At 37.3% G+C, this 13,368-nt stretch overlaps 3 protein-coding genes across 3 annotated transcripts in view; 2 read left to right on the top strand and 1 right to left on the bottom strand.

Annotated features, from left to right (window-relative positions):
• Window positions 1-13,368, top strand: part of LOC148906642 (uncharacterized) — a 53,012-nt gene that overhangs the window by 20,241 nt on the left and 19,403 nt on the right. The window lies entirely within an intron of this gene.
• On the bottom strand, window positions 869-6,209 carry LOC116292532 (uncharacterized). Its single transcript, XM_089037649.1, has 23 exons — window positions 5,966-6,209; window positions 5,829-5,861; window positions 5,342-5,667; window positions 5,116-5,266; window positions 4,952-4,982; window positions 4,714-4,821; window positions 4,561-4,599; window positions 4,413-4,451; window positions 4,266-4,303; window positions 4,128-4,156; window positions 3,970-4,007; window positions 3,821-3,859; window positions 3,675-3,713; window positions 3,557-3,580; window positions 3,377-3,406; window positions 3,219-3,263; window positions 2,596-2,652; window positions 2,101-2,163; window positions 1,925-1,966; window positions 1,719-1,786; window positions 1,530-1,609; window positions 1,121-1,222; window positions 869-946 (listed from the first exon to the last, which is right to left on the bottom strand). Exons 1-22 carry the CDS (start codon window positions 6,014-6,016, stop codon window positions 1,207-1,209), a joined length of 1,386 nt encoding a protein of 461 aa, XP_088893775.1. The 5' UTR covers window positions 6,017-6,209; the 3' UTR covers window positions 869-946; window positions 1,121-1,206.
• On the top strand, window positions 10,307-11,390 carry LOC148906646 (uncharacterized). The gene has a single exon (XM_089038528.1). The coding sequence runs from the start codon at window positions 10,587-10,589 to the stop codon at window positions 11,376-11,378; it is 792 nt and encodes a 263-aa protein (XP_088894654.1). The 5' UTR covers window positions 10,307-10,586; the 3' UTR covers window positions 11,379-11,390.

The raw sequence follows: 13,368 nt of genomic DNA on the forward strand, positions 1-13,368 counted from the left end.
TTGTACTCACAGCCTGGGCTTCTGCGTTGCCAGCCAGCAACAGGACCTGCTGCCTGTAAAGAGAGTAGAAAGCAATGCTCAATTAATAGGTTATCATGAACTTAATAAAAAACAAACAAACAAACAAACAAACATATGTTTAAGGAATGAATATTGCGAGAAAACATACTTGGTCCATCTGTAGACTCATTTCCACCCCCTGATCTTGTTCTGCTTTGAGCCTTTCACGCTCCTCCGAAATTATCCTAAATTTAGAAAAATAAAATCAAAACTCCTCATTACTTTAGTAATCTTCTTTGAATAGTGTTCCACAGTATTTTATAATAGTTTCCCAAGTATATCTCTGATGATCTTGAGAGATGTCAAAGGTGCATTCTTTTTTTCTTGTTTTTTTTTTTCATCCATGTCATATGAGTCCAAGCTTTCCTTATTTTTTACCAATGTTTTTTGACTGTTGCAAGCGAATTATCAACCAATTTATTGTTTAAAAGAATCATTAGCGACCACAAAGATATTTATCATGTTATAAATCTTCTGTGCAAGTGTGCTTTCACAATGCTGCCAAATTTTAAGGTTTTAAATATTTCGTTTATAAGTCATGTCATATAATTATATATATCAACATTAAATTTTATTATCTGCATACATTATTAAGATATCGTATATTATTTGTACACAAATGTACATGAACGTAATAGCTGATATTACAGCTAATCCCACAATGAGAAAATCTTTTGTTTTAAGGATCGTTCAAATGAGGCTATAGGGTTGATACAATGCATAATGGCTCATCTGCATGCAACTATAATAACAGCTTTTGACAACCTACAGTATGGCTGCCATATATAAAAATTGTTTACTACTTACCAATTTGTCCTTCTTGCTTGAAAGGCTTCAAGTCCCCTTTGCATAGACGCATTCAACTGAGTTCTTGACACAGGGAACTCTATCTCATCCAAAAAAAAATTAATTATAAACAACAATCTGACTAATGTTTCTTTTAATTATATTATACTAATAAAAGTTGAATAACTAATAATTTTGTGTAGTAAGTAATAAGTAATAGACTTAGTAAGTAGTAAGTAAATTAACTAACAAATAAAAAGTTTATCAATCATACCTGTCAGGCTTTCCAAGGGCACAAACATGCTACCAACTCTAGTTAGCATGAAAATGCCCTGAGAACAGTTGTCTTGCCCCATAAGTCTAAATTCTCTGGTCACTGTAAAATAGGGCGGATGAATAAGCATATGGTTTTTAATATTTTTACCATAAAAATGACATAATATAAATCCAAACAATGTCCATATGAGCATTTGATCCTTACAGACTAATATATTCTAATGGAATAAGCAATACATATGCTTTCTGTGTTCTCAGTTGATATGCTATTAATAAATAGGTTGAATTCTTTTAAAAAATAATGATTGGAGCTCTTCAGTTCTGGGTTAAATATATATTTTTTCCTTTTATTATTATTAATATAATGATAATGACAAAGACGATGAATATGATGATGATGATGTTACCTTAAAGATTCTTGCTCCTCATCATTCCATAATATGATTATCAATGGTTTCCCATTTTGGATGTGAGCTGTTTTTTTTATCTGTGAACAGGATACATGTGTATGGTTCAAAGAGTGACTTTATATCATTATTCAAATAACATTTACAGAATAAAGAATAATATGCCCAACTTAATGCGAAACAACTTACTACATGGGTGGACATGAACCGCAACTGGAGGTTTGATCCGTGTCGTAAAACGAAGTGGTCACTTACAACTTAAATGTAAAAACATATTTTATCAATTAAAGAAAAACAAGTAATATCTGATCAATAATAATTAATAATTAAGAAACCATCAAAATACATCCATAAAGAAATTATGTGTACATGCATGTTGACAAAGATTGTTGTACCTTCTCTTAAATCATCAATCATGACTGTGGACATACAATTTCCTGTTTTATAAAAGAACAAAATATTAACTATTTATTTTTACATTGATTTTTATATCACTTGCATGTCAAAATAAGCTATCAAGCATATTGATGTTAATTAATATATAATTATAATTCCTTTTGTATAAACCCACCATGAACAGGGGCATCATCCATTTCATCTGGTAAATCCGTAATGTGGATTTGGACTGTGGGGTCTAAACAACAATAACAAAAAAACAGATTGTTAAATTCCTTTTTTCTTGCGATTCTTCTAGATTTATAACAATAAAACATGATTACTTTTTATTATTGGGGAGTTGTATCAAGTGGATTACTGTAGAATCACGGGTATAAGCCCACCTAGTTACAAGCTCACCTTACCATTGAAAGAAATTTCCTTGCGGAATTGTATTTAAAGCATAAGACCAAGGCCACTGGGATTCTACGGTAACTGAGTTTTTAGTTTTGCATTGTTTTGTATGTCTTGTGTTGTGCTGTTGTTTTTTTTTATGTAATACTACGTCTGTTGCAAACATCTCCTACGATCATTCCACATCGATTGCATTCAACAACAATGTGTGTGTTGCACCTAATGATCTTTAATACAGCTGTCAAGCATGACTGGAAAACATAATTATCATAACAACCTGAATTAGCAACATTTAAGTTTTCTTGCACTGTGTGGCCCACACGTGGTATCCTTGCTATCACAATAAAAAAGACACAATCAACAAATGTTTTCAAATAAATCAAAGATCAGAAATTCAAAAACATTAATAACAGATGATATTTTTAAGTCATTGTGACCCCACTGTCAAGTTATTTACACTTGATAATTGGGTCAGGATGATTATGAAACATTGTGCATTATCAATAACTTTGATTGTAAAGAAAAAGGACATGGTCATATATATAAATCATGATATGTATAACTGCATGTTACAGTTATTGGGATGTACTGTAGTTAAGCTGTTGACTATCATTTGATCGTGTATGCATGCCTGCAGGAGCTAATTTAAGTGCAGACAGCTTATTTCTGCTGTAAATAACCAGAAAACAAACTTATGATCACAATAAATTATTAACAGTTTTTGTGAATGATCCAATATTCATGGCACCCAAACATTACAAGCTTGCAGTTTCAACACACTATTCCTTGTGATTTGGAGAAATGGGTGAAAAATATTTACATTTAATTTATGTAACCTTCATACAAATACACACAAGACTAGCTATATTTAGCATGCATGTTGTAAAAATTTCTACTTACCTCTGTAGTCATCTATTGTTATCCGAAACGTTGGTCTCTCCAGTTCTAAATAAGTAAATAAAAGAATATTCGATAAGTAAATCAGATAACTGGATAAAAATTTAGAACTACATGTAAGGTGGAAATATTCTGATAATATAAAATTATTTTATAGCCACCTCCATCATCTTCTTCATCACTGCTGATAACTGTTTTTCAATGCAAAATGTAAAAAACGAAAAAATAAATTAAAATTTTTTATTGAGAACAGTTGACAAGATGTGTATAAATCACAACAACCTCCCCATTCCAAGCCTGTAACTCAGCCAGCCATGCTATCTAAAATCTAAAAACATCACCTTGAATTCCAGAGTTATTGTCGCCTGCAAACCAAAAATGAAAAATTTCATGTATTAACTATATGTGAATTACTTTTTAGCAAATTCTATTACTATTTTATTATATTTTGTTACATACCTTGTTGTACTCCAGACCCCTGACCAGCAGTAGAGTCTTCTGCAAGCAAACCAAAGATCAAAAATTACATAAAAATACAATGTTCAATACCTCCTCTTGTAAACATGCGAATTTTTTTTTACTAGTAGTATTATTTCATATCATACCTTGTTGTACTCCAGACCCCTGACCAGCAGTAGAGTCTTCTGCAAGCAAACCGAAGATCAAAAATTACATAAAAATACAATGTTCAATACCTCCTCTTGTAAACATGCAAATTATTTTTTTTTACTAGTAGTATTATTTTATATCATACCTTGTTGTACTCCAGACCCCTGACCAGCAGAGAGTCTTCTGCAAGCAAACCAAAGATCAAAAATTACATAAAAATACAATGTTCAATACCTCCTCTTGTAAACATGCGAATTATTTTTTTTTACTAGTAGTATTATTTTATATCATACCTTGTTGTACTCCAGACCCCTGACCAGCTGTAGAGTCTTCTGCAAGCAAACCGAAGATCAAAAATTACATAAAAATACAATGTTCAATACCTCCTCTTGTAAAAATGCGAATTATTTTTTTTACTAGTAGTATTATTTCATATCATACCTTGTTGTACTCCAGACCCCTGACCAGCAGAGAGTCTTCTGCAATCAAATCAAAGATCAAAAATTACATAAAAATACAATGTTCAATACCTCCTCTTGTAAACATGCGAATTATTTTTTTTACAAGTATTATTATTTTACATCATACCTTGTTGTACTCCAGACCCCTGACCAGCAGTAGAGTCTTCTGCAATCAAATCAAAGATCAAAAATTACATAAAAATACAATGTTCAATACCTCCTCTTGTAAACATGCGAATTATTTTTTTTACAAGTATTATTATTTTATATCATACCTTGTTGTACTCCAGACCCCTGACCAGCAGTAGAGTCTTCTGCAAACCAAAATAGCATTGTAAAAAATATACGTTTGACCTTTGCTAGTAATGGTGCAGTTGATACAAGTGATACAGAAATGAATTTCATGTTTGTTGTTTATCATTTGATACCTATTGATGGCATATCCATTTCACTCATCAAAGTGTCAATATATGAATCATCATCTACATCTTGATCAGCAGCCAAAGTTGCATTCATATTTTGGCGAAAGAGCTGTCCTACAATTACAAATTAGAGTCATTTAGAAACATACTGATGATAACTGCAGGCAACAATTTCCAAGATATTATGGAAATAATTACTGTTATTCTAATTTTATAGTATTTTTTTATTTATTTGAACATGTACCTCTGTTTCTTGGATTTGACCTTCCATTTCCCTGAGATAGCAAAACAAATAATGTAAATCTTTTGCCACATGCACTACAAAATCACAACTAACAGTGCGGCACATAATATAAAAATGAAAACTGGATGCATGAATGATGAAAAACGTAAATTATACTTCCTTACCAATCTTACAGATGCATTGGTTAGCCTCAAATATAGGCTTCCCTGACCTCTCACAGAAATTAAGTCTCTTGCTGTACACTGTACGGGGTCTCTAACAGATAGGGCAAGGGTATTATTCCCCACACATTCCATTATTTGAAAGCTCTTGTCCCTAGAGATAAGGGGGAAAAATCACATCTTTGTAACTTACATCACAGAGAAATTTACTGGAATTACATATTGTTACCTCAAAATGGGGAAAAGCCGCTTAATTTGCTCCAGGGTTTCCCCTGCTGGGCAACCTTTTGCTAAAACCATTTGTTTCAACAGCCCAGAAGAAGCAAGACTTTGTCTGCTATTCCCTCTTGGGACGGAGTTTACATTTTGGTTTAGCACAACCGCATCAAAGATATAGTGCTGCTCTCTTCTAGAGGGAGAGGAGTTTTGTGTCCTGCCTCTCCCTCTTCTCCTATTTTGTGATGATCTTGTAGGTACTACAAGATCACCCAAAGGTTGAGGTCTCACAAATTGCTGCCTCACACTTTGGGCGATGTTGTTTGCTACTCGAGCATGCTACAAAGAAAAAGAAAAATAAGAATTAACATCCATAAATGAATAAAATGTATAAAATTTACTTATTGAATATTCCCCACTCTTATAATGGACTCTTGTTATTATAGACACCAAATTTATGGTGTTTCTAATTAACGGTATCTACTAAAACATAAGCTTACGTGTCCTACTCTTGAGATTGTATTTCCATTGGCCTGCAAAGCAAATGATAAAATGATTTCATGTAATAAACTTCTGTATACTAGCGAGTTGTTGATTGAGTCTGGGCCAAAAAATGCCTTACAAAAAAAGGCCTTACAAGTAATGAGATGTTTTCTGCTTGACCTTTGGTAGAATATGGCTGCGCCATGAATGTCCTTCATTTACTCACGCCACTTGCTCTCAAAAACGAATACCGTATACAATGTGACAATTTATCATGAACAATAAAATATAATGATTGATAGATAACAGTTTCGTAAAGATGAAGTGCGATTAATCTGTTCTGAAAGATAATTCCGACAGGAGCGTCTTGTCAGGGAACCCCCCTTACAGCTCCGTCAGCTCGAATGCGTCCGCCATTTTGGAATCCGGATAGCTGACAGAGAGTGGCCTGGGACGATACTGGCGCGCTTTTGGCGCGCTTCAATCTGCCTTATCCCCGATCTGTCATGTGATTTAGTAAAATATCCGTACTCTTAATGGTTGACTCTGAAGTCAATTCCATTGATTTACCAACACACCTGCTGCTCTTCTTGACCTTGACTTGGATGCACTTGATTGTTGTTGTTGTCCTGAAATAGTAAACGTTTCGGTCATATATTCAGTCAAGTATTACTAAGAACTTCTATACAACTACAACACACCACGTGAGCTCTTCGGCTGTTCAGAACTTTATTCTTTAATATTCTTTATTCGGTAAACTAACTGACCTGCTGATCTTCTTGACCTTGACTTGAGTGCATTTCATTGTTGTTGTCCTGAAAATAATAGGAACGTTTCAGTTATATCTTCAGCCAAGTATTGACTAGGTTTTATACAACAACACACACCATGTGAGCTCTTCGGCTGTTCCATAGCAACTAATCATGTATGATAATTAGCTAAGTTGTGAATAATAAATAGTTGATCTAGATATGGCGTCGAGTCACTACATATGGCGACGAGATGGGATCTAAAAACGCCAAAAAGAAGCAGAAACCAAGAAAAAGGGAAAGGAAATCAACTCAAGAGAAAGAAAATCAAATCAAGATAAACTAGGATCATATCCGACCAGTAAAGAAGAAACAGCAGCGAAAGAAGAAAAATCAGAAGAGTCATTCGAGCACGTGCAGAGAAACATGTCCGACAACGACGAAGACCCGACAGAACCACCAGCAGCAGAAAAAACAGAGATCAAAGTATTTACAACAACAAAAGCACTAAGTATTGAAAAGTTCAAAACCCCAGAGAATAGATTAGAAACGGGTAGAGCTTGGGAAGAATGGTTAGAGGATTTCGAGGAAGAAATATCCTACTTAGAAATTGAAAAGGTCAAAGAAAAGGGCCGCGCTTTGAAAATTTACGGCGGACCAGAAATCAAGAAACTTGCTCGAAACCTACCAGAACCGATAGGAGAAGAAATCGAGGACGACTACGAGAAACTCAAGAGGAAATTAAACAACCATTTTCTACCTAGGAAGAACAAACACCATGCGAGATACACATTTAGCAAGGAGAGAATGGAATCCAACGAGACAATTGTCAATTACGCGGCAAGGATAAGAGAGAAAGCGAAGGATTGCGAATTCGGAGTCCAACTCGACGAGCGTATCCTAGAACATCTGATCCAAACAGTGTCGAACGAAGACCTCATTAAAGAATGCATTAGAAAGAGATGGAATCTGGATCGATTCATAGACGAAGCAAGCCAACGCGAAGACATCAGCCAACAAGTGAAAGACATGAAAACCGAACACAAGGTGGCGAGACTAAATCGTGGCAAACCACCAACCAAACCACGACAACAAAATAGAAGATCACAGCAAAGACCAAATAACCAGCAAGCAAGAAGACAACAACAAGCTAAACCCGGAGGATATAACAACACCGAAAAACCGTGTTACTACTGTGGCAACGCAGGAACACACAAACCAGGTAAAGACTGTCCAGCATACGGGAAGCAGTGTTTAAAATGCGGAAAATACAACCACTTCGCGAAATGCTGTAACAAAACACAGAGACAAGAAAAAGAGAACAGTAGAACCGCGAGACCCCAGAGACAAGTGAAAAAGACCGCAGAATCCAGCAGTGAATCCGACGAGGAATTCCTACAGCAAACAGCCAGCCACATTGACCAGAGAGCCAAAAGCGTGAGATCAGGAGGAAAGACGAACACCATGCGATTAAGAATAGCAGACCTAGACGCAGACATGGAGCCCGACAGTGGAGCTAGCGCTAACATAATGGACGAGTACCAATTCAGAGCACTCAAGCACAGATCTCAAGAGATACAGGAACTGTTTTCAAGCGAAGAAAGAGTAAGAACCTTACAGAGCAAGCTAGAGGTCAAAGGAGAATTTCCAGTAACGCTGAGAAACAAGACCAGAGGAGTGAAGACGAAATTCCTAGTGATAAAGGGGAAGATGGACTCACCACCACTCATTAGCAAGAAGACACTACTAGACCTAGGAATGCTCAGAATTGAACCAGACGGAATACTAAAAGAACCCAACGACCTGAGAATCAAGACCGTTAGCACAACCTCAGACGACATCGAGAGACTCCTGACAGAGTTCGACGACGTATTCCAAGGAATCGGATGCTTCAAAGAGAAAGATACGGGAGAGAGCATGCAGGTCAAGCTTGACATGGACCCAGACGCGACACCCATAGCACAGAAACCGAGAAACGTACCCTATCACCTGCAGAAACCCCTGAAGAAATGGCTAGACGAAGGGATAGAGAAAGAGATATTCGAGAAAGTCACACCCGGCGAAGCGATAACTTGGTGTTCACCCCTTGTTGTGCAGCCCAAACCAAAGTTTTCAGAGACCAAGAAAGATGAGCTAGAGCCACACATGATAAGAGCCAGCATTGACATGAGGATCCCCAACGAATCCATGAAAAGAAGCAGATGTGTACAAGCACCGAAAATCGATGACTTCATATACCATCTCCATGATTGCAAAATATTCTCGAAGCTCGACCTCAAACAGGGATACCATCAGATGACACTGGACCCAGAGACGAGAAAAGTACCGACATTCAGTACACCATGGGGGAATTATCGACCACGAAGACTGATTTTTGGAGCCAAATCTTCTCAAGACGTTTTCGATGAAGCGATGTTCAAAGTATTTGGAGACATCCCGCACTGCCTCAACCAACGAGACGATATTCTGCTAGGCGGAAAAGATAAAGAGGAGCACAAAGAAATTCTGCAAACAGTACTACAAAGAGCCAGAGATCATGGAATCACGTTCAACAGAGAGAAATGCGAATTCGAAAAAGAGGAAATCGAATTCTTCGGTCACGTGTTTACCAAGAACGGACTGAGACCATCCCCTGACAAAGTCAGAGCGATCAAAGAGTGCGGAGCACCCAAGAGCAAAGAAGAAGTAAGAAGTTTCCTCGGGATGGCCGGATACTTAGACAACTTTATTGAAGACTACGCAAGCATCGCATCACCACTCCACCGACTGACGAGAAGAGAAGTCAAGTTCCAGTGGGGAAAGAAAGAACAGAAGGCATTCCAGACAATACAAAACAGCCTATCTGACAAGAAGACAATGGCGTACTTCGACCCAGACAGACAAATTATCCTGAGAACAGAGGCAAGCTTCAACGAGGGTTTATCTGCAGCTCTACTTCAGAAGACAGAAAGAGGTATGCAGCCGGTACACTTCATAAGCCGCACAATGACAGATGCTGAAAGAAAATACAGCCAGACAGAGAAAGACGCACTCGCCATCAAGTGGGCCAAAGATCGACTAAGAGTGTACTTACTGGGAGCGCCAAGGTTCACAATCATCACGGCACATAAACCACTATTACCACTATTCAACAAGACAAAGACCAATATGCCTCCAAGGATTGAGAAGTGGGTTATGCAGATGCAAGATGTAGACTATGAACTGATCTATGAACCCGGAAAGGACGAAGCCGACCCATTAGACTACCTCTCCAGGCATCCATTACCCGAGACAGAAGACGACGGCACGGAGAAGATCATCAAATGGACTGTAGAAGCAGAGCATTCAGTAGTTCTGGAAAGGATAAGAGAAGAGACACTGAAAGACAAGACATTGCAGAAACTATCTCAGAGGATAGCGATAGGTGACTGGGAGAAATTCCGAAAAGACAGAGACATAGAACCCTACACACACATCAAGCAAGAACTATCAACAGCGGAAGGATTGATCTTTAGAGAGGAAAGAATTGTACTACCAGAGATTCTTCAAAGAAAAGTAGTGAAGATAGGACACAGTCTAGGACACCTTGGGAAGACAAAGACAAAGAGAATGTTAAGAGAGAAGTATTGGTTCCCGTATATGAATCACATGATAGACAACGCTATTGACCAATGTTACGAGTGCCAGGTTGCAACGAAAGACAAACAAACAGAACCAATCAAGGCTTCAAGTATTCCAGACAAGCCCTGGGACACTGTATCACTGGACCATGGTGGACCCTATCCTGACGGACACTACAACCTAGTCATTATTGACAAAAGAACAAGATACCCTGTCGTAGAAAGAGTATCATCAACTTCTTTCACAACCAACAAAGAGAGGTTGAAACATGTATTTGCGACATACGGGACACCAAGGAGGATAGAAAGCGACAATGGACCACCATTCAACTCAAGAGACTTTGAAGACTTCGCAAGAAAAGAGGGATTTCAACATCACAAGGTAACACCATTACACCCTAGAGCGAATGGAGAAGCTGAAAGGTTTATGCAGATGCTGAATAAAACAGAACAAATAGCGCACCTACAAGGCAAAGATAAACTAGAAAGTCAGAACGCAATTCATGACATGCTCACCGCATACAGGTCAACTCCACATCCAGCAACAGCAGTATCACCCTACGAGGCGATGAGGGGAGTAGCTGTAAGAACGAAGCTCGATTACATAGTACCCAACAAACAGACATCAGAAGAAGACGAACAGATAAACAAGAACGACGCAAGATACAAGGAGAAGATGAAAGTGCAGAGAGAAAACAATCGAACAAAGGAAAAGAGACTGCTACTCGGAGACTACGTGCTAGTCAAACAAGAGAAGAAAAACAAATGGAGCACACCATATGAACCCATATTCTATACAATCTGCGATATTCAAGGATCCAAGATAACAGCAAGAAGAACAACAGATGGACGCACAGTTTGTCGGGACGCAAGTTACTTCAAACTAGTCAACACTGTCATCAACACAGCAGATGAAGCAGAAACGGTTGGACCAAGCCAGGAAGAACCGAAGGCGACAACAGACACCAAGCAGGAAGACCCTAGAGAGAGAATTCTGAGGGAAACCAAAAGTCATGAGGATCGGAAGAAACCACCGAACAACGAAAAGAAACAAGCGGAGCTGAAGGAGAAATCATCAAAGATGACTCAAGTTAAACAGGAGAAAACCGAAGAGCGAGTGGAAAGAGAAAAACCACAAGATGAAGGAGAGAAAGCAAGCCGACCAAGAAGGGAAAGACGAAGACCCAAGAAGTTTGAAGACTACTATATGTACCCTTAGGGATAGAGGACATGGAGCATTGTTATAGTTGAGTTTTATTGTACTTGAACATGAAAAAAAAAAAAAGATAACAGTATTTAGCAATGACAGTAATTAGGTTATATGATTCAGTAATCATACGAAGGAGACACATGGACATTTGGAAGAAAGGGAGAGATGTAGTATCCATAGCAACTAATCATGTATGATAATTAGCTAAGTTGTAAATAATAAATAGTTGATCTAGATATGGCGTCGAGTCACTACACGATTTAAAGATACTAAACCTAATCGACAAACCACCTGATACACCTCAAAAGTAGGAAACTCACCATAACGAAAATTGTAAGATCTTATCCACGGTTCGAAAGAAGAAGATTACGGTAAATACAAAGTCCTCCACAGAGATGTTTAGCACAAACAAGCACGATGCATCTGATACTTAATACTAGTGTCCAATTGCTAAACAACAAAAAAACTCATGTAACATTATTGACAGATGTCAATCATGCATTTCCTGGAAATCAAATAGCGCGCGCCGATATCGATATCTTTGAAAATATAAAATGGAACTCTAAGCGTTTTTACTACATGAAATCACTTTGATTTGCAGAAACCGATGCTAAAGACAAGGAAAGCGTGGTAAATTTTCAAATAAACAAATGAATGAAGCCGAAAGATCAAAACAATTATTGGGATTTTAGGAATTTTAAAAATGGGTTTGGCAGCGTACTTTGTAAACATATCAAATATCACTTAATGTCCACGTTCTATTGTTATCTTCTGGTTCGCGTTGGTTCGGATGTCCAGTAAGCCCAGTTTTAACCTTCAGACGCTTCCTTGACCGACAATGACTGTGGACAGCAATTCATGCGAAAGCTACCCGAAGGAGATTTTCCTAGAAGAGGTTGATCCTGATGTAATATGTCCAATTTGGTAAGTTTGAAACATGATCTGACGTTTGTCTTTCCAAAAAGAAGTATAACAATGACGCACATCACACAGAAAATTACCTAAATAATTGTAACAAAACTGAAATAACAATGCATATCTCGTTTCTCATAGATTTTTACCGCTGTAGGTTATGGTACATTATTTAAAACCTATTGTGTAGAACAGTAATTTTGCCGTAAAAGGCCAGGGGGAGGGGAGACTCCTTAATTAAAAGCTTGGGGATAGAAACCAGAAGTTCGTTTTCATTAGCCTGCGTCACATCCGGAATTTTCGTCGTAAACGAAGAAAATTCCGGATGTGACGCAGCTAGTTTTTATGGGTATGCTTTACAATTTTTTGATCCCTAAGAGATCAAAAAACCAAACGATAGCCATGAACATTCTATTGTGTCTTATCTTTCAACAACCTAAAAATATACCAAAAAAGACTGGGTTCTATATTTGGTTTTCAGCTCCCCCTAAAGATAACAAATCAGTAACCCAAAAACAAAAAAATCATACACTTTATTTGCAATATAGGGATCAGTGATCTTTACAGGGATGGGTGGCATTTTTTATGCTCCGTAATGGACAGGGCTAAGAAAAATAATTTTTGGGGGAAGGGATAATTTTTTGGGGAGGGGTATGAAAATCAAAATACACCAGCCCCACTCTGCCTGTAAAATAAAATGACTTGTCCCTAACAAGTAAGCAATAGTAAAATGTACAAAACAAAATGCTCAGTCTTTTTGCAATCACTTGTTTTTGTTTTAGCCTTCAGTTTTTTTACTTTGTTACTCAGCACTTAAATGGGTGAACAGAAAAACAAACTTCTTGTTTAAAATAATTGGCCAGTTGCAAAACGAGCAGGGGACTGGAAACGAGTCTCAATAATTTGACTTATTTCACAGACAGGCCCTTTCAAAAGGAAAATACTCACAAAATTAGTATGAATTGAAAATTCGATCACATTTAAAAAATTTCAAATGCTCATAACTTTGTTTCTATGAGGTCAAACATTATGAAACTTGGTCAGTGAGCTTGCCCTATGTTGTTCTTCATGTATAAGGATAAATTTT

The sequence above is a fragment of the Actinia tenebrosa genome, unplaced genomic scaffold (assembly GCF_029948245.1).
Source record: "Actinia tenebrosa isolate PJP-AT-01 unplaced genomic scaffold, QUT_ActTen_1.0 PGA_scaffold5__44_contigs__length_20552954, whole genome shotgun sequence".
Taxonomy (NCBI): Eukaryota; Metazoa; Cnidaria; class Anthozoa; order Actiniaria; family Actiniidae; genus Actinia; species Actinia tenebrosa.

Coding starts and splice junctions, on each gene's coding strand:
- LOC116292532 (XM_089037649.1), bottom strand. CDS start 6,016: ATGGCGCAGCCATATTCTACCAAAGGTCAAGCAGAAAACATCTCATTA. Junction 5,267..5,341: donor CGGCTTTTCCCCATTTTGAG/GTAACAATATGT, acceptor CCTTATCTCTAG/GGACAAGAGCTTTCAAATAA. Junction 4,452..4,560: donor GGGGTCTGGAGTACAACAAG/GTATGATATAAA, acceptor ATTTGATTGCAG/AAGACTCTACTGCTGGTCAG.
- LOC148906646 (XM_089038528.1), top strand. CDS start 10,587: ATGCAGATGCTGAATAAAACAGAACAAATAGCGCACCTACAAGGCAAA.